The sequence below is a fragment of the Notolabrus celidotus genome, chromosome 11 (genome assembly GCF_009762535.1).
Source record: "Notolabrus celidotus isolate fNotCel1 chromosome 11, fNotCel1.pri, whole genome shotgun sequence".
NCBI lineage: Eukaryota > Metazoa > Chordata > Actinopteri > Labriformes > Labridae > Notolabrus > Notolabrus celidotus.
In genome coordinates, this window is record NC_048282.1 from 19,915,032 (window position 1) to 19,933,768 (window position 18,737).

The following is an 18,737-nucleotide window of genomic DNA, read 5'->3' on the forward strand; positions in this document are numbered from 1 at the left end:
CTTCTACTGTATCTGCTCTCGATGGCTCCAGGCCACCCTTCCTGGGCTCGCTCCCGTTGCCTTCAGGCATCTCCTCCTGTGCCTGATCAAAGAGTCTGCTAGCGATTGTTGTCATGCCAGTTCTCTATGCACACACCGCTGTATCTCTGTGCCTGCTATGCTCTAAGGTGCTTTAAAGTCCCTTTAGGTGTTCATCCCTTGGCCTGTTAAATATGCCTGTAGGTGGCAGTTTCTGTGCCCCATTAGGAGCGGATTTAGGTTGTTAGATGTCAGTTTACAAAGACACAAGTGCTCAAGTGTCATCTCTAGAGGTCCCTTTATGCTCATGAGTGACACATATTTTTATTGCATGTATACTAAAGGCTGCTCAGATGACTAGAAGGCAGATGTGCCCTTAACTTCCACATGTGTACACTCTTTGACTCAGTCACGTAAAGGATAATGTACAGAGTGCTGGTTATTACTGGATTATGACCCCAACAGGATGATGCAGCAACCATACAAAGCAGCTTCTAACTGAATCAATCAATAGTTGACCTGAAATTTTGATTACATAAGATTTTTTTTTCTTCCACAGGAAAAAGTAGTCACTATGGGTTGTAGTTTATAACGGCTGTACCTTTAAGCCTCTTTAAAATCCATCCACCAAATTGTTATATTTCCCATCAGATTAAATACTGTTTGGTTTCCATGATCGTAAAGTGAGACAACTCAAAAATCACAGCAGCATCTAATAGAGGTTTTCTGCCTTTCACTGTGCAAGTTTGCTTATATTTTCTTCTTCATTCACTAGTCTTTGATGTTATACACCATACTGTGCTCTGTTCATTCTTTGCTCTTATGCCATCTTCAATTTTGTACTTTTCTCCGTCATAGCCTGCTGATTGTTGTGCCTTTGAACCCATATTCCTGCTGTTTCTAGCAAGTTTTTTCTGTATAAAAACAGATCATCATCAAATTAACTGGACCTCATTCCACAATGATGTTCCTGCATTTAGTCCAGACAGTTAGGCATAGGAGCAAAGGGCTGTTTAACACAGCAGGGGTATGTTGTAGAGAAATTGCATACCTTGGAATATCGCTGACTAACCAGAGTCACTTATTTAACAGTGCCATGTTATAAACTAGAGTTAATTATAGAAAGCCAGGGTGTGCAATACAATACAATACAATAAAATACAATGCAATACAATAAAATACAATACAATACAATACTATATTGTATAATTTTCATAAAACTATTATTGCTGATGCTTTTGTCAAAGGTCACAAAAGGTACTTCTACATTCTAAAGTTTCAGGAGTAAATGAAAATAGAAAATGAAAGAAAAAAATGCTAAAACGGGTTCCAAATTATCTTGGGAAAGCACTGGCATTGCATCCTCAACTGCAAATCTTCATCTGCTTCCTGTGTGCAACTCTATCCAGCGACAGATGGTGCAATTCATTACCTGATTAGTCAATCAATGGTTTCAATAATCAATGACTAATTGACTATCAAAATATCTATTAGTAGCAACCTTAGAAACCCTACAACTAATTGTATCTTATAACCTCTGTTGTCTTTTCTAAGCGTTTTTTCTTATTAAACAAGCCGAAAATTTAATTATTTTTCCTTTCTGCAAATTCATATTTAAGATTACAAGCACTCTTTCAAAGTCGTTGATACAAGCTGTGCTCCTAGCAATGCACTGTTTATGTCTCAGCAGCCTGCTGTAGCAGAAATACAGATCTTAGAATACCATAATTAATTCAACAGATGTGAGATAAATAAAAGTAAACTATGTCAGGCTTTGTGTTATCGTTTAACCTTTTTTTTTTTTTTTTATCCTATTCTAAAATAATTTAAAACCTGTCTGGAATCCCTCAGCACAGGTGTCCAATAGCTTTTTGTATTGTTTCTATAAAAGAGAAAAGTGCTTTCAGAATAAAAGAAACTCTCGCCTTAAGATATTGATGGGTCTTGCAGACTGCCACTGCTGTTTAGTGTTGATGTAAGCTGGCGTGAAAAATGCACGCGCTGCCGACACTCTGTCATTTGTTTGTTAGTATGTGTATATGTGACTGTGTGTGTGTGTTTCTACACAAACACACACACACACACACACACACACTTGCCTTGCAGTCTATGACAGCTCAGTGGCTTGGCAGCCCGGCCGTGTCTGTCTGCTCATCCATATGATATTATTTGGCATTGATCGGGCTGTCTCCTACCCCCGCCCTCTCTCCTCCCTCTGCCCTCCTCTTCTCCTCCTCTCCTCGACTCCCAGCCAGGGAAGGATGGAGAGTGCAAAACCCTCTTTTGTCTTCCTGCCTGCTCTCAGCAGTCAGACACAAACATAAGCGCCCTGTCAGCTGACCGGTTCCACTCTTCTTGTTTTCAAGTGTTTTTATTTTATTCTTTTATCTACCTATCACCTCTGCCTTCAGATATTTCTCTTCACTTTCCTCTTCTTATGTTTTCTTTCCCATTCATCTCCCCTAACTGTCTTTGCTTTTCATGTGTCTCTCTTGCTCTCTCTCATCCACTTTCTCTCTCTCTCTCTATCGTCAATTTCAATTTACGAGCCAGTCTTAATGGGACTTTAAGAGAACGTTCGATGCTATTGATCTGGATGCCTGCACATCTTGACCCAGGCATACCACACCATAGGAGAAAAAAGTCACTCTTCTCATCATCAGGCAAACACATCAGCTAACACGCTTATATTGTGTACACACCCACACACCCACACACACACAGATCATTGATCAAAGACCTGAATGCAAGAGACAGAAAATATTTGTGCTCTTTCAAACCACGACAGAATCAATGATAAAGCGATGCCTGGATGAGTCTGGTTCACTTTGATCTTGTGCAGTGAATTATAAATGCAAACTTTGGGGTTGATAAAACTGAATACACGAGATCAGATGTATGAAGCAATTTTGGAAATTACATCATCTTCATATCTGATGAACCTCTTGTGTGTCTCTCTTAAGTTATGCCTGTTACATACTCCAAGGTTTTTGTTGTTTTTTATCTCATTGATGTGAGCTGTGCCTTTCTTAAGTTCTATTACACTTCTGAACAGACAACACGGATTGAAGCACACCAGAGGTGAGAATAAGAAGATGGGCTGTTGGGAAGGGAGAAGTGTTACTTGAGGGGGCGAAATCCACTTTGCTAGGTGAGAGGTGAGCAGGAGAAAACGCGGAGGAAGGAATTCTTAATCAGCTCGGCGTATAGGAGACCATCTCTGAGTGTTTTAGAGAAAGAGGGAGCTGAGGAAAGAGGAGTCCACGTGTGATTGAAGCTTTTCTCATCCCTCTCTTTTTACCCGAGGAGATGCACTCTCTCCCCCCTCTGACCACGCCTTCGATCAATTATTTAGGCAGAAAACAAAGGTCTGCACCCAGCCATGAATAATGGAAGGTGAGAAGGCAGAGAGAAGGATGGAGGGTTAGAAACAGAAACACACAGTGACATGGGGTGAGTCTCGCACAAATTCTCTCCTATGACAGACAGCCAAGAGCCCTGCTTAGGTCAAGCCACTGGAGGGGAGCTAACAGGTGCCAATGGGGGCGGTGGAGAAATATATATTATGTACATCCTCACCTTCACAAACAGCAAGAACAACACACATGCACAAATCACACATGCTGTGTTGTAGTAAAATCCGAGCATGAAACTACCCGAGTGTTTACAACCGTGTATAGTGTTGTGTATCCGACGCGGTGAGTTGTTTTTGCATCGAGTCAGATGGCACGCCAGTCAGATGCAGTGAAACAGGGCAAGTGGGAGCGAAGGGAATTGTGATGTTCTCCCTCCCTGCATGTGTGTGTGTGTGTGTTTGCAATTTGCCCGGTTCCTGTTGGCCTTGTTTTCTTCAGAGAATTATTTGATGTTGGAACCAAAATGGGTGGATGGGGAGAGCAAAGAGAGGAGAATTTGGGTGAGAAAAAGAATGACATACAAGGGAAAAAATAGAAATAAGTAGGGGATAGAGACAAATAAGCCCAGATGAAAATAGAAAGAGGACAGAGATATAACAGGATGGAGATGGAAGTGGGTCACTTGGTGGTGGGTCTGACCGTGTTTGTGCTAGAGATGAGTTGGTGTGTTTGTGTTGAGAGAGGCAACACATACAGAGGAAGGGAAGATTGTGTGTGTGCACAAACCTTTGTGGTCTTGACTTTGTTGCCTGTGCTGCAGCTCCAGCCTGTGAGGTCTGGCAGAACCTTACACTCCTCACTGTCCATACATGGCTGCATCTGACACCACCACTTCTGGGCTACAATGGAGGCTGCAGGAAGAGAGAAGACACAGCAAATAGTGAGAATGGAAAAACCCTGGTGTTTATGTTTGTGGGGCTGTTTTCTCTGAATCAAATCTGGCTGAAGTTTAAAAGAAATACCCCAGAAAACTTCTGTTGATCATGGGATTTTCCATTTACTGCCTTTTAATGAAATGTAAGGAGTTGGACACATCAAGATGAACAATGAGTTGTGTGCAATAAAACCAATACATGGTGGTCACGTGAATTGAGGAGCATCACAAAAACTCAAATAAATGAAGTTGGTAAAATCATGGCTGTTTTTAGTTTCAGTAATTGGACCACCACAGATCAGATTTTTCCTGTCTCCCGTTTTCTTCAAATTTGTCACATGCTCCATTAAGTGCCAAGTTTTACAAAGGTTGTCTGTTCTATTTGCCATGTTTACCTTACATAGAGAGTATGTTCTTGTTACTCAGATTTTGGAATTCAAATGTGTGCATTTGTGGATTCTCCCACAGCATTATCGTGATGATCTCAAAGATCCTGGCACAAATCATAAATATTTTTTTACCTTATGCCTGCACACATCAGTGTGAGCTAGGGATGCATCATTATATCAGTGGAACATCAATGCTGGCTAACATTTACCCTGTTGACAGAGATCAGTCAATCAGCAAATACTGTGTCAAGATCTGATGTCAGTACCCTTTGTCTATCTCTGTCTTATCTTTTTCTTTTTCTTTATCTTTACTGCAGCAATTTGATGCTGGCAAGATAGTACACCCACCTACTGATTCAGAATAAGGCAAGGGATGTCCCAATCCAGATCTAAACTATCTGATCTGACCAATTTTGTGGCTTTTTTTATCTGATCAGGAATCTGCAATTTGAGGCGATCTTCACACCCTGAACATTCACGTCAGCTGTCATAAATGGAGGAAATTTGCAGCAGAATGTAAGCGCACAAGTATCTTAGCGTTAAATACCCAGTTGCTAAAATTTAGTAGTGTAGAGATATTTAAAACTATGGAGTAAGACCAGTCAAACAGCAAGTTGCAATGTATGTAATATGATTGTTTCGTGAGGTGGAAGCAGTGGAGCTGCATTCAATACTTTCAATTTGATGCAACATCCAAAAACTAGCCATACAACGGATTATGGTGTGTGCACTATAGCAACAGAGGAAAAGGCTGTTGCGCACATGCAACAGAGTATGTACTTGATCTGTGAAATAAAAAGCCTGCAGAGAAGACACCTGCGGTTTCATAAAGTGCCACTCTTCAGTCATTCATAAGAATCATCAGCACTGCTGTGAAACAAAAGCTCATTTGTGTGTAAAAGCCCAGATAAACATTCTGGGTCTACAGAATCAACCTTTCACTCACTGTCAACAAAGCAGCTCCTGAAAGATAACATTTGCTGTTACAGACAGATAATATTTGCTGTAACAATTCATGTCGAGAATCCTCTTATGTTCTCAAAACATTGACTGAAGTGCTCAATAACACAGCAGGAATACCTGACTTCTTCACGGAGCATTTTCTCTATGCTGCCTTTTAGTGAAGAGGCAATTATGATATATTAGAACTTACTACATTACATTTTTTATGTGTATCACTGGAATTATTTGCTTGGTTAGGAAGCACAGATTACTTTCTCTGTTCAGAATAGCTAATATTTCTGTAGCTTTTAACTCTAAACTTTATTTGGGCAATAGCCAGAGTAGGCATTTCATTAAAGTTGAATTGCTTTGTGTGCAGTGTAACCCTTTGACATCCCTCCACTTTTGAATTCCCCTGAATTCAGCACAGAATTGAAAGAGGCCGTGTTTATAATCGATTTGGCTCCTGACGTTACCAACAGGAAAGAGCTTTGTGAAGAATAGAGAGAATCAGGTATCGCTTTGTCTGATTCTGCTCTATTCAATTCTATTCACTGGCCACAAGGACACCTACACTGTTTGGATGTCAGCACACAAAAATACTGCCAGGAGAGTATTTATATCTTCTTTATAACTGTTGAATCAGAGTTCACTGTTGTCAAAAATCTATTTAATGATTATTTTCAGAGTATACACCAAAATTGACTAATCTCTAGTATGAATAGAAGTCTGATTATCAATGCAGAATGTGAACGCATAGACTGTATAAAAAAAGACGACCTGACAGCACTCCAAAAATGAAGCCAAAATATGTAAAGCTCCCTGGTGACTGCCTGTTATATAGGTGATGTCTTTTGTCATTATTATGACTATGAGTTTAATATTTAACATCATTCTGTTGGGGCTTGTCCCTGATTTAGAAAACAAAACAGCTCATTAGCTCATTATACCTTCAGTCTCTGGCAGGCATTCAAGCCAGCATCTCTTGTCTAACTTTACTTCTTATAGCTTGTCTTTGTACCTACTTTCAGCCAACACCTGGGCTGCATCCCAACTCCATCATTTAGTCCTACCACTGTGTTGTTTGGCTTTGGGATTAAGGAGCAGGTTTCATGTCGCCTTCCAAACAGCCCTATAAATAGGGTCATCATCTTAGCTGCAGTCTCCAAACCGAGATGTAAAAGAAAATTCACAGAGGGCTTTGTTAATTAAGGCAGTGTAGCATGCATGCACATTCAATGCTCTTGGTGCATTGAAAGGCTGCCATAACTTTGCAAATAACCACAAAAAGTTAAATGTTATTGTAGAAGAATGTGTTTTTTAATGTGCTATCTACAAAGTTAAAGAACTTTGTATAAACTAATAGTGACATTACAGTTATTTCCATGTAGTTCCAAAAAAAGTATAAAAATGTAACAAAGAGTTGTGTCCACTTTGCCAGATAAAGACATCAATCCCATACTCCCTGTGACTACTTTTGAAGGGCTCTCTAAAACTGGAGTAAGGGCGAGCGGGGTTGAATTGGATACCCTTGGCATTATGTACGATGCTGGTGGGCACTTAAAGGACTCCTAAAGCAGTGCAAATGTCAGCAAGTACAGTTAACTGTATGAATGCTGTGGACTGCCTGAAGCTCTCTGTAATTATAAACACAGCAAGTCAGCCGGAAAAGGACAGGTCACTATGGGTTGATGTGTGTAGTTCTCAGTCAATGTAACAAGTCTGTCAATCTTTCATTGTTTTCAAAGGTAAAGTTAAGTAAATAGCTTCTATTTAACACCTGTAAGCTTGTTAAAGCACACTATAACTAACATTATTGCCCGCCCCTAAAAACTATGATTATGGGCCTTTTAAAATACTGCTTTAAACCATTGTTATGATGGAATGTTCCCAAACACATAATAAGTAGTACATACCATCAACACAGGAGGGCATGGCCCGGGTGGTGCCAGCAACCTGCCCAGGGAAGCAGGAACATTTCACAGTCTGAGATCTCTCCTCGATCTTGTTCTTGTTGCAGCAGCGGTGGGCAGCGATCACCTCACACGTCCCTGCCTTCACATGCACTAAAACACAGAGAACACACACAACATTCTGTAAACTTGATGCTTTCATTTTATCTTTAAAAGCCCTCACGTTTCATCCAACACTTGATCAACATGTTAACTCATCAAGTTTGCAAGTAGACACAGAGAGAGAGGCATTTTGTTGTCAAGTTAGCCTTGTGTGCAGACCACTGAGTCACTGCTTAAGTCTTAGAATCTGTTCAGTGTTTTAAGTTTTGTGTTGTGATCATTGGTGGCTGTTTACACTTCTGAAAAATGACGTAGCATTTAGAGGTTTGTTGGTAGACACAAGGTATGACAAAATGACTAGGGGTGGGAATCGAAAACTGGATCCGACTTAGAACCGGTTCCAATTGATCAATTCCATCGGAATTGTACACCTCAAATGTTATCGATTCTTCTTAACGATTCATTTCCCAGCATGACGTCAAGTCGCGGTACGTTGCATTGCGTCACACACTCTGCGACGCAGAACTCCTTCAACCATGAGTTCAATGTATTTTCCTCCAGGCTCCAGGGGGCACGTCCGGACTCACATAGCCAAAAATTAGGTACAGAGAGGGGGTAAAATACTTTTGCAATGACCCCCGGAGGAAAAGCGTTTTTCCTCTCCAAATTCAGTCTTTTCATCCAGTCTAGAGGGGACACGTCTGGACTCACACGGCCGAGAATGAGGTCAATCTATTGTTAAGTATATTCAAGTTGAATATGTTCATGTTCAGTCTTGTGCAGACATAATTTTGGAAAAAATAAAATTATTCCTTTTGGTGTGGAAGACTGTGTAGAACTACTGTTTTTCCCCTCAAAAAATACTCAGGAATCGTAAGGAGAATTGATAAGGAATTGGATTGATAAGCAGAACCGACAATGACATAGACATTGATAAAATCTTATCAATTCCCACCCCTAAACATGACTGAGTGCATTTACATGGACTTGAGTATCCCAGTTTTGAATGTGTTTTGTAAGTATCCAGTTTTTGTAATTGTGAATGTAAACATCATATTCCCATTCTAGAAATTGGGATAAGCCCTTATCCCTAGTTTGAGACTCCTGATTTTGCTACCTGGAGAACTTTGAAAGAAAACAGGATACTGTGGCATGTATACCAAAGTGTCTTACTTCTAGAGTGGCAAAGAAACAGAGTTTTTTCTTTCGGTGGTAAAATAATAAAATACATTTGGAAGTTTAGATGTGAGAAGGATCGAAATGCTGACCTGTTCAGGTGTACAGTGAAGAGGCTACAACACATTTCCAACATGTACAATGATTCAAGTCAGACCACATTGGAAAGAACCGAAGAAACATAACTATGAGGCGAAACATCAGAACAAAAGAAGTGGCTTCAATCCAGCAACTTTCACATTTTTCATAATCTAGTGAGAGATGCTTGGTCACCGTCTGCTGGCTACCTCAGCAGATGGTCTTGTTGTTGTAGGCTTCTCTATAGGGTCACAGATGCCGAACCTTTACAGAGAGACTCAAAGAATAGGTATGTTGTTCAGCTAACATTACCATGCATGTAACATAATTATATTCCTCAGTATGTTTTATGAGGGGACTCAACAGATACAAACGCTCCGTTATGAAATACCTATGTATTGATTTCGATAATGATGATAGAAAATAAAGACATCAGGCGCCTACGCTCATGCATAATGCAGTAAGCAAAACATGAGAACTGGTAACGCACTGATTGACATAAAAATGGCAACCGATGTAGATATGATTAATGCAGCTACTGTATACATAGATAGATAGATAGATAGATAGATAGATAGATAGATAGATAGATAGATAGATAGATAGATAGATAGATAGATAGATAGATAGATAGATAGATAGATAGATAGATAGATAGATAGATATGGCCTCTTGTAATAGAATTTACAGTAATATTAAATTGAACAGTTGTATCAGTCATGACAAAAAGTTGTGACAAAATATCCACCCCTTTGCAAAATAACCAGTAAGAGAAACATGATGTCAGACTGAATAATAGGAATAAGTGACTGAAAATGTCACTGGGATTATGACACATCAGGTAGTCATGAGCCATAACAGAGCTGTTTTAATCAGAAGTATCAAACTAAACAAATTGTGAAGACTGATTTATGCACTGATGTGTGCACAAACAAAACCATGGACCCATGTAAAACCACTTTGAATTAAATATGCTCACACACAGAGAATTATGATTGCAGTACATTTGGAGGTCCCTCTTCTCAGTGCATGAGAGCTGAAACAAAAGCTGCTCCATCGTTAAGAGAACTCTTACAGAAACTGGATGTTTTTTCTGCTGTAGCCACTCTGCAATACACAGCGAATAAAATAGTTAGTGGATCATGTGAAAAAAGAAAAACACATGTTTGTGTACAATACACAGATTTAATCATATGGCACAGCACCTCAAAGGAGTACTCGCCACAGTACTAATGAATGTTTGTAGATACACACTTCAATCGGTCAGCCGTGTGGTTAATTAACAGCAAGTCCACCCTGAGCACTGAAGTCTGCTCAGATAGAGGGAACAAAGAAATCACTCTACGTATGAAGATTCTGATGTCAACACATGGGTCTTTTTATTACAGCCTTTCATCAAGTACATGAAAATGCTGAGGACAAATAACGAGCCCTGTCAGGAGCACAAAGTGCCAGAATACCATATGGGTATGTGTCATACATTCACTTTACACTGCCATGCATTTCGGCATGCTCAACTTAGCATATCATTGTTTGTGAGCAAACATGTATATAAATGTATAATGTTCCACGTGGAATTCAAGGTCTGTTGGCTTTTAACACAGTGGTTAGAAGTTTCTGCTATTTCCATAACAAAAGAATCAACCCACAATACAACAAAAGAAGTGCACTGCGTGGGGATGAAACTAAAGCAGCAAACAATGACTGTGCTCTGTCTAAAGAGTATTTAAAACTGCGGCAGGATGAACTGAATGAGCCAGTATGAGTATGTTTAACAGACTAACAGAGATTTGAAAAGTTCTTAATTTGCTTGGTTAATGAGAAAAAGACAAAAGCAGCCATCCTGCAAAGCCCAGTCCAATTACGATCTCAGTGACAAGCACATTATGACTTAACACCCACCGTGTCTGTCTCTCATCGTTCTGTCATGTCTCTAGTATCTCTGTTTGATCCACTAGCAGTGTGGCCAAAGGATAGTGTTGCTGGTTGATTGATCCATCCATCTGCTTCTCTATCAATCCAACTCTTTGCTCCTCTGAGAAATGTCTCATGAACAACCAAACAGACGGCCACACAATTTGGTGTCAATACTTTTGGCACCCAGAGGATGACTCCTGAGAGTTTTGTAATCTCCTGACTTTTTGGTTTATCCTCACCATCAGGCACCAAGCTTGTGATCACATTTTCCACCTAGGTTGATCAATATTAATGTATTATATCCCGGTAATGACAGTGGTCTGCAAACAGCATTCTGCATATAAGGGAAACTCGAGGATACACGTTATTAATATAGACTAAAACTTCCTATCACATGTTTGTATGGCTTCATACCTTTATTTAAAGTAAAGATAATCAAAGCAGATACAATTTATACAATTATTTTCACATTAGAAATATGTATTGTATCTTCAGCCTTCCTCAGTTATTTTTAATATGGTATTATTTCATTTTCAACAAAAGGAACACACCTAGTTATCCAAACTTATTAAACAATACAAAATACAGGTAATATGAAATTATAACCTTTTGTCTAAGCAGTGCTCATTGACAGAAACGACTAATGAGGAAGGGGCTGTGAGCTGAGCTGCTGCTACCTTAGCCTGTCTCTAGGAGCTCAGCCTGGGCTTTGAGATTGATCCTTACAATGTGCATCGTTTATCATCCTCTCAAGCACTCTTCATCAGACACAGGCCTCCCGATGAAGGGGCTGCAAGCTGAGCTGCCACCTACAATAATATGACTGCTGCCATTTTATGTCAACAGTTTTTCTCAACTTTTAACAATAAGAAGTTAAGTTCACTTTAGTTGTCAACGTAGTGCCTTTGGATGCCTCTCTGAGGAACCATTATGTCATGACATGATGCTTGTCAATACCACCCATTTTGCCTGTACACCTCTCAGTCTCTCCATTTGCACTGATTGGCCTATCTTTTTTCTTTAAGGCTTGAAAAGCCTGTTTGTACTTACACATTGCTTAGGAAAACACACACACACACACACACACACACACACACACACAAACACACACACACACACACACACAATGGCCAGTTGTTAGGTTTAGCACCTACAGTAGTGGGTTTTTTGCATCAGTAGAGCAGTGCACAATGCTGAACACGGACACATAAAGGTCCAAGAGGTCGGGAGTAGAGGCTAGGCCGAAGATTTTACTGGAAGAATTCTAAAAGTTTATGAAGGCATGATTACACCTTGTACTGTTAATAGATGGCACTACATGTCTTCAATATGGCCCGTGTTGTTAAATGAATATGAGCTGTAGCCATGTGTCTGAATGGTTGGTTAATTACTTTGGCACTGCTTGATAATTATGTCTACAACTGTCTGTGAAGGTTCTAAGTCATCCAAGTCATGGTAATCCAAAGCTTGATCCGTGCAACTGGACTGGAAGAAATTCTTGAAGAAAGCCTTTCGGAGGAGATGTGAAACATCTTCAAAAATTTCTACCAGCCCAGTTGCCTTACGGATCAAGCTTTGGAGATGTCTACAACTGTCTTATTTTATTTTATGCATACTCTTAAGCTGACTCATTAACTATACAAGTTACAAATCTGTGAAGTCAGTTTGTTTTTAACCGTAATTCCTGGTCGGCATGCAGTAGACAACATATTTCATAATTATTTTCCCCAATGATTCATTGCTCAATCTAACAAAAGAAGCCACTGATTACATATCGATCTCACAGTTGATAGAAGTGTTGGATGTTTTCAAAGAAGCACTCAAAGTATTTAGTCGATTTCAAACTGTAATTTATGTTCTTAGTTTGTACTTCGATTTTGTACTTAGTTTGTTGTACCCACAACAAAATAGGAGCCAGAAGGATTTCATTTCCTAAAAGTATGCAGGATTTTTATTTTTTTTTACAATGGCTCTATCCAATTTTGAAGTCATCATCCCATTAAATGGCTGCACTAAGTACTAAAGACACATGAAAGCACTACAGATACTGGTTCAGACTATAGGGATGTGCGCGTTTAGTCGACTAAACTGTCCTAGTATAATAAATGATTAAACATTGTTACTTTCGCTAGTCTGCATCAGAGCTGCTCATCAGTTACACAAGTTATTAATATGTTTTGTTATTGTAGGCTCAGAATGTTGGTTATATGTTGTGTCAAAGCTGCTGTACATCTCTGGCTAGTGGCGACTGCCATGATGCTGTAATGCTCAACTTTGACAGTTCTTTTAATTTTTTCTTATCTTTGGACTGATCAGTTGATCTAGATTTCCATTTAGTGTGCTTTCTTGAAGATGTAGAAAATTATCAGCTAGATAGGGAGTCAGGAAGTTCTCCAATAAACTGTAATTCCTTCTCCAATGCTTGGCTAAATTTAGAATGTCCCATCCATATGCTACACACAAATATACACAGAAATACACACACTTTCAAGGGCGTTATTTAAACATTTGTGTGTGCAATTAAACTGAAATGCACTATGAAAGATTGTGTATATGTTATATTCTCCAAAGACAGAAAAACTCACAACGGACAGCTTAATTGGCCATTTGTAAAAATTCATATTGCTAAAAATACATCCACTTCAGAATGTCAAAGTGAGAGAATACAACCCTCTTTGTTTTCAGAAATGGTGCATATCTTTCGTACCTTCTCTGTAATCTCTCTTTAACACTTTATCTATCCCATCTCGTCCTCCTCTTCATGTTCTTCATCCATCTCACCTTGTCCTACTGCTATTTCACAAATGACCTGTCCTTTTCTCAATCTCTCTCTGCCACTCCAGCACTTTTTCCTCTGCACAGCAAACTCAGCAGGCTAGCAGACCATTATCCTCAATCACAGGCCCTAAATCCCAGAATTTTTACACCTTCTGTAATGTGTCCTCCCTGTCTCACCTTGTCTCTCTCTCTCCCTCATGACATCTCTCCCCATTTCTTGGTCCCTTCCTATGTCTCTTTCTGTGGCATGAAGACTTGTTATCCCTGCCTCTTTTAACACGGCAGTGACTGTTAACCTCTTTTACTAAGGATGACGTGATCCTGACACATTAACAGATGGACAGACTGCCAAGACTGAACAATAGATGCCAGTGTAAGTGTGTGTGTGTGTGTGTGTGTGTGTGTGTGTGTGTGTGTGTGTGTGTGTGTGTGTGTGTGTGTGCGCACGCGTGTGCGCGTGCGCGTGCATGTGCGCGTGTGTGTGTGGTTTTGCTGCCACACACAAATCATTGACATAGCTCTCTTGGTCCCAGCGGGGTACTGCTTGAAATGTCACCCTACCGCTGGGGGCATCTCTCTCCTTCTACTAAACACACACACACACACAAACCCACACACACACACACACACACACACACACACACACACATGCATCCACACACAAAGTGAGTGCATAAAGTAAGCAGAAACTGCAGAAATGGAAAATTGCAACCGGCTGAAATACTGTTCAGTGTTGTTTCTAAAAACAGTTGCTGGCTCAGTTCTTTCTGACTTGCAATTTGTACTGATACAATATGAGAATGAGAATCCACTCAATTATCACAATAAAAACAATAATTACAAAATTCCAGACGCCAAAAAAATTCCTGTAGTGCAGTTAACTTTAACAAAAAGAAGGGAGCCTGAGAACCCAAAACATGAAGAACATTGACTTTGTTGTTCTTCCCAACTTCATCAGTTTTTTTGTTGTTGTTTTGATTCTTTATCAATTCCATATCTGGAGTTGGATCCTGGTGGTATCTAGCCGAGCAAGGTATACCAGGTATCTCCCAAGCAATGTTTTCCAGCTCCTCTAAGGATCCAAAAGCATTCCCCGGCCGTATTTAGAGAGAGAAGAGAGTTCTTGGCCTACCATGTGATCTGGCAAACAGTTTGAGGAATCAAGGAAACTCTCTAGGTAGAGGTGTCTCAGAGGCATCCGATAAGAATCCAAATCACAGCAACAGTGTTATTTTTAAGAAGCAGCAATGTGATTCGATTCGTTCTGTTCCGATTTGTTTCGTTTCATTTCAATCCATTTAGTTCGGTTCAGTATGGATGGTTTTGTTTCATTACAATTCAATTACAATTTGATTCGATTCGATTCAATTCGATTCGATTCGATTTGATTCAATTCAATTCAATTCAATTCAATTCAATTTAATATAATGTTAAATGTTCTGTTCTGGTATGTTATCTTGTGTTATATTTACATTATGTTTAATTTTAGTCACATCACGTCGGTTTAGGAGTGTCATGATAATGATGATCAACTTCTATATTTGATCTGATGCATGTTCAAAAGACAAAAAAAGTTACACTGAGATTCTGTTTATGTGTTTTCCCTGTCAAAGCTAATGTGAACATGTTGCTGTCAGAAGGTAGGGACAGTATTTTGTATAAAAGTAAATGAGATGTATTGTCTAGTTTCCTCATCATTTGATACCTTCATATCTTTTTTGGAGCATATACAGAAAAAACACCTATAATTACTGCTGTGGAAACAAACGCAGCTATTGTGAAAGTGACTGAACGAAGACAATGAACACATTTTGTTCTGATTGTTTTCAAGCAGCGCAGTTCAGTTGTTTGTTTTTGCTTAACTCATAAAAAACTCAAGGCTTCAGTTCATGCACTGCCAAAAGAGTATGTTGGCAGGAAACCCCAGGAGTCCCAATCTTTCATTAAGTTTGACTGTCATGATTTATTTGTAGGGAGAGCCTTACCAGTGAGAAAGATTGTTTGGGTTGTTTATTACAAAAATATGGAAGCAATATAGATTTTTTAAAAACTGATCTGACCTTCTGGGCAAGCTCCAGCTCAATCTGTGACCGTAAATTATGTTTCAAATTACCCAATATACCCATGGTGCTTATGGATGCTCTATATAAATCACATATTTAGTATCTATAAATATTTAAGGATTTCCCTAAGGCATAAAGTGTTTTATCAACAAAGAGCACACTTTCAAATGTAAAACCAGTTCAGAATGCTTTCCAAGTTAATTAGACGACTACATATGTCTCTCGGTGCACGTGTGCACACGTTGGTGCAAGTACATTCATGCATTTGTGTTAATAATTAGATTACAATGGCCTTTGAGATGGCACCATTCGTTATGAATCGTAAACACAGAGCAAATTAAAATTCTGTTTAAGAGCCTGCCAAGAAAATTAGCATGGAGAGAAAGGGAGGCACGCACACTCCAGCAGCACTGTCTTCTTTTCCCTCGACCCTGTTTTCTATTCTCTCCCATGTCTGAGTTCTTTCTGCATGTCTACAACACAATCCCACCCCTCTTCTTATCAAATGCAACACAATACTTATGTTTCGGTTATCAAATGGGGATAAGAAAACTATACTTAACACATACATGAGACTAATTTTTACATTTAACATTCTTCCTTTTTTTGTGAAGTAGTAAAAGTCACCAAAGACTTGAAACTGTCATGTCCCTTCACTAAAGCATGTTAAATATGAACCTGTGCTGTTTGTCTATGCTCATACTGTGTGGGTGTGTGCATGAGTGTGTTGATGTGTACCTGACTAGACTGATCAATGGCAGCCCCCCTGAGGAGTGTGACTCCTCTCACACCCTAATGTCCCTCTCTATTACTGAGACCATCAAAGACAAAACATCAGAAACAAAGGAAGGGGAGAACACACCTGTGCACATTCAAGACCGTTAACAAAGTCAGGACAGATCTGACAGAACTAAGCAACACATGTATAAAAGGATAAATCTACAAATAATACTGTGCGCTTGCCCAATTGAGAGATAAGTTGATCTCATTCAGCTTGTCTTGCTCCACCAGTCACAACCATCACACCACGTCCTTGCTTATTAGATTGTAAAGCAGCATAGAGTTAGACTGATTGTTGCCCCGTTACAAGAGCAGAGAAGCCACAATAACTGGCATCTGAACAGCGCGGCATTAACAATGGGACAATGAACTGAAAATAGTCTTGTCTTTCTTAATCTCTCACTAACAAAACACACAAACAGACAGAGTCCCAGCAGCACACTTAATATGCGTCACACAGCTGATTTTCCATATTTAGTCCAATGAAATAAGTGCAAACAACATGTTTGTTAAAGACATTACATTAATTTAGATGGGTTTTTCATTTGTCGTTATGTAATCGTGGTCAGCAGTTCTTTTCTGGCTTTCTTCCACATGAACATGAGTAACAAGTCCCCCATGTGGAACAACAAATGTATTCCATCATTATTTATCAGTGCTGTCCAATCCTTGAACAAACCAACATTACAAAAAGGGACAGGCTTTTCTGACCTGACAACACTGTGGTTAAGGTTTTGTTAAGTTTAAGCTGTAGAACAACTTGAATTAAAGTGTCTTGTTTCAAAATATAATAGTCTATTCGCTCATCACTCCAGCTTAGCCTTCTGCCATTCTGGACTCTTCATATTAGGGTCGGACAGTCAAGCCAAAATGCTGTTTAATCACTCGGATCTATTCAACGATTATTTTACCCCCCAGCCTGTGTGAAAACACTCGCAGACAAGAGGTATGAATAAATACATAAATGTATACCAAAGAGCTGCAGTGTGTCCTTTATTTACATCAACTGGAAAGTCACTCATGCAATCCTACTTTTTATTATTTGGGTCTTAAGGTCTGATTTTGTTAAGACCAGCTCTCTGACAACAGCTCTGACAGGAGAAGCAGTGACTCAAGCAACATTTCACCATGTGTGCTGCAGGTGGAGACATGAAAAGTAAACACTCCATGGGACACCAGTCCCATTAAGAGTATACTTTGTGGCAGCAGCATTAACCAGTACTGGGGCAATGTTCTGCTTGTAGCGGAAACTAGCGTAATTGAGCGTCTGTCTTGAACTTCATGCTGCTGTCTCTGTGACACAGTAGCGTGGCGTGCATGTTTACATTTTTAAGTCATGTAGACTGAACATGTACAGTCTGTATTTTTCTTCAGGTCGGAATCTGAATCTTCTGAAACAGCACTTCTTCTCTATTTAAAACAACTGTTGCTTGCATTACATTCTTCTTCTGCTATTTAATGCAGTTAACAAACAGTGTTTAGTCATGCTACAGCCACTGTGCTCATTTCAAAATGAGAGAATAGTTGATTTAACTTTTTGATTTTCCTATTCATGAATACTTGAAAATTTGAAAATCATGACTTAGCCCTACTCTATATGAAGTTATAAAACGTATAATTTATTTTCCCTTGAGTCCTGAAATATGTTGTCTAATTCCTGCTGCTCAGAGGGTTTAGTTTCTTACATTGCTACATCAGACTAGGGTATTAGGGAGACTCAAAACACACAAAGAAAACCCCAAACATAGCACTGAATATGAGGAGAGTCCCATAGGAAATGGCTGACAAGACCCAGAATTTTGTGCAACACTCCTGCATGTGCACATGTTGCCTTTAGCCATTAGTTAAAATCTCTAATGCAGTCATCCGAAGAGCAGTATTGGCATTAACAAAACAAATGACTACTGAAAAAAAGTTCAATTAATTGTATATTTTACCTAATCGTTCTCCAATATCACAAGAAAAACTGAAGCATGAGGCTGGATGTAGTATACCTGATGAAATCTGGTGTAACTTATCATTGTAATAACATTAAGCCACAAAAACTTTCCTCTCCATAGGAAAAAAAAGCAGGTTTAGCCCAGGTTTCTCTGCACCACACATGCTCACCACACACTGTTCCTCTGCACAGTGTCCCTGATTGAGAGAGTGAGTGAGCACAACTGAAACGAGTTTGCTCACAGCAGCAGTTCCTGCTCACGATGTGATGAAAATAAAGACTGAAAGAGAGAGGAAGAAAACCCTGGGATCTTACTCATCACATTTGGATTTGAATGACAAAAAAACGTATG

General features: G+C 39.4%; 1 protein-coding gene across 1 annotated transcript in view; it reads right to left on the reverse strand.

Moving 5' to 3' along the window:
• LOC117821822 (chemokine-like protein TAFA-2) overlaps nucleotides 1–18,737 on the reverse strand; it is a 99,382-nt gene that overhangs the window by 2,736 nt on the left and 77,909 nt on the right. The window contains exons 3-4 of the mRNA XM_034696336.1: nucleotides 7,556–7,705; nucleotides 4,161–4,285 (exon numbers count right to left, since the gene is read on the reverse strand). Of these exons, the coding sequence (XP_034552227.1) occupies nucleotides 4,161–4,285; nucleotides 7,556–7,705 (275 nt within the window). The remainder of the gene's footprint in view (nucleotides 1–4,160; nucleotides 4,286–7,555; nucleotides 7,706–18,737) is intronic.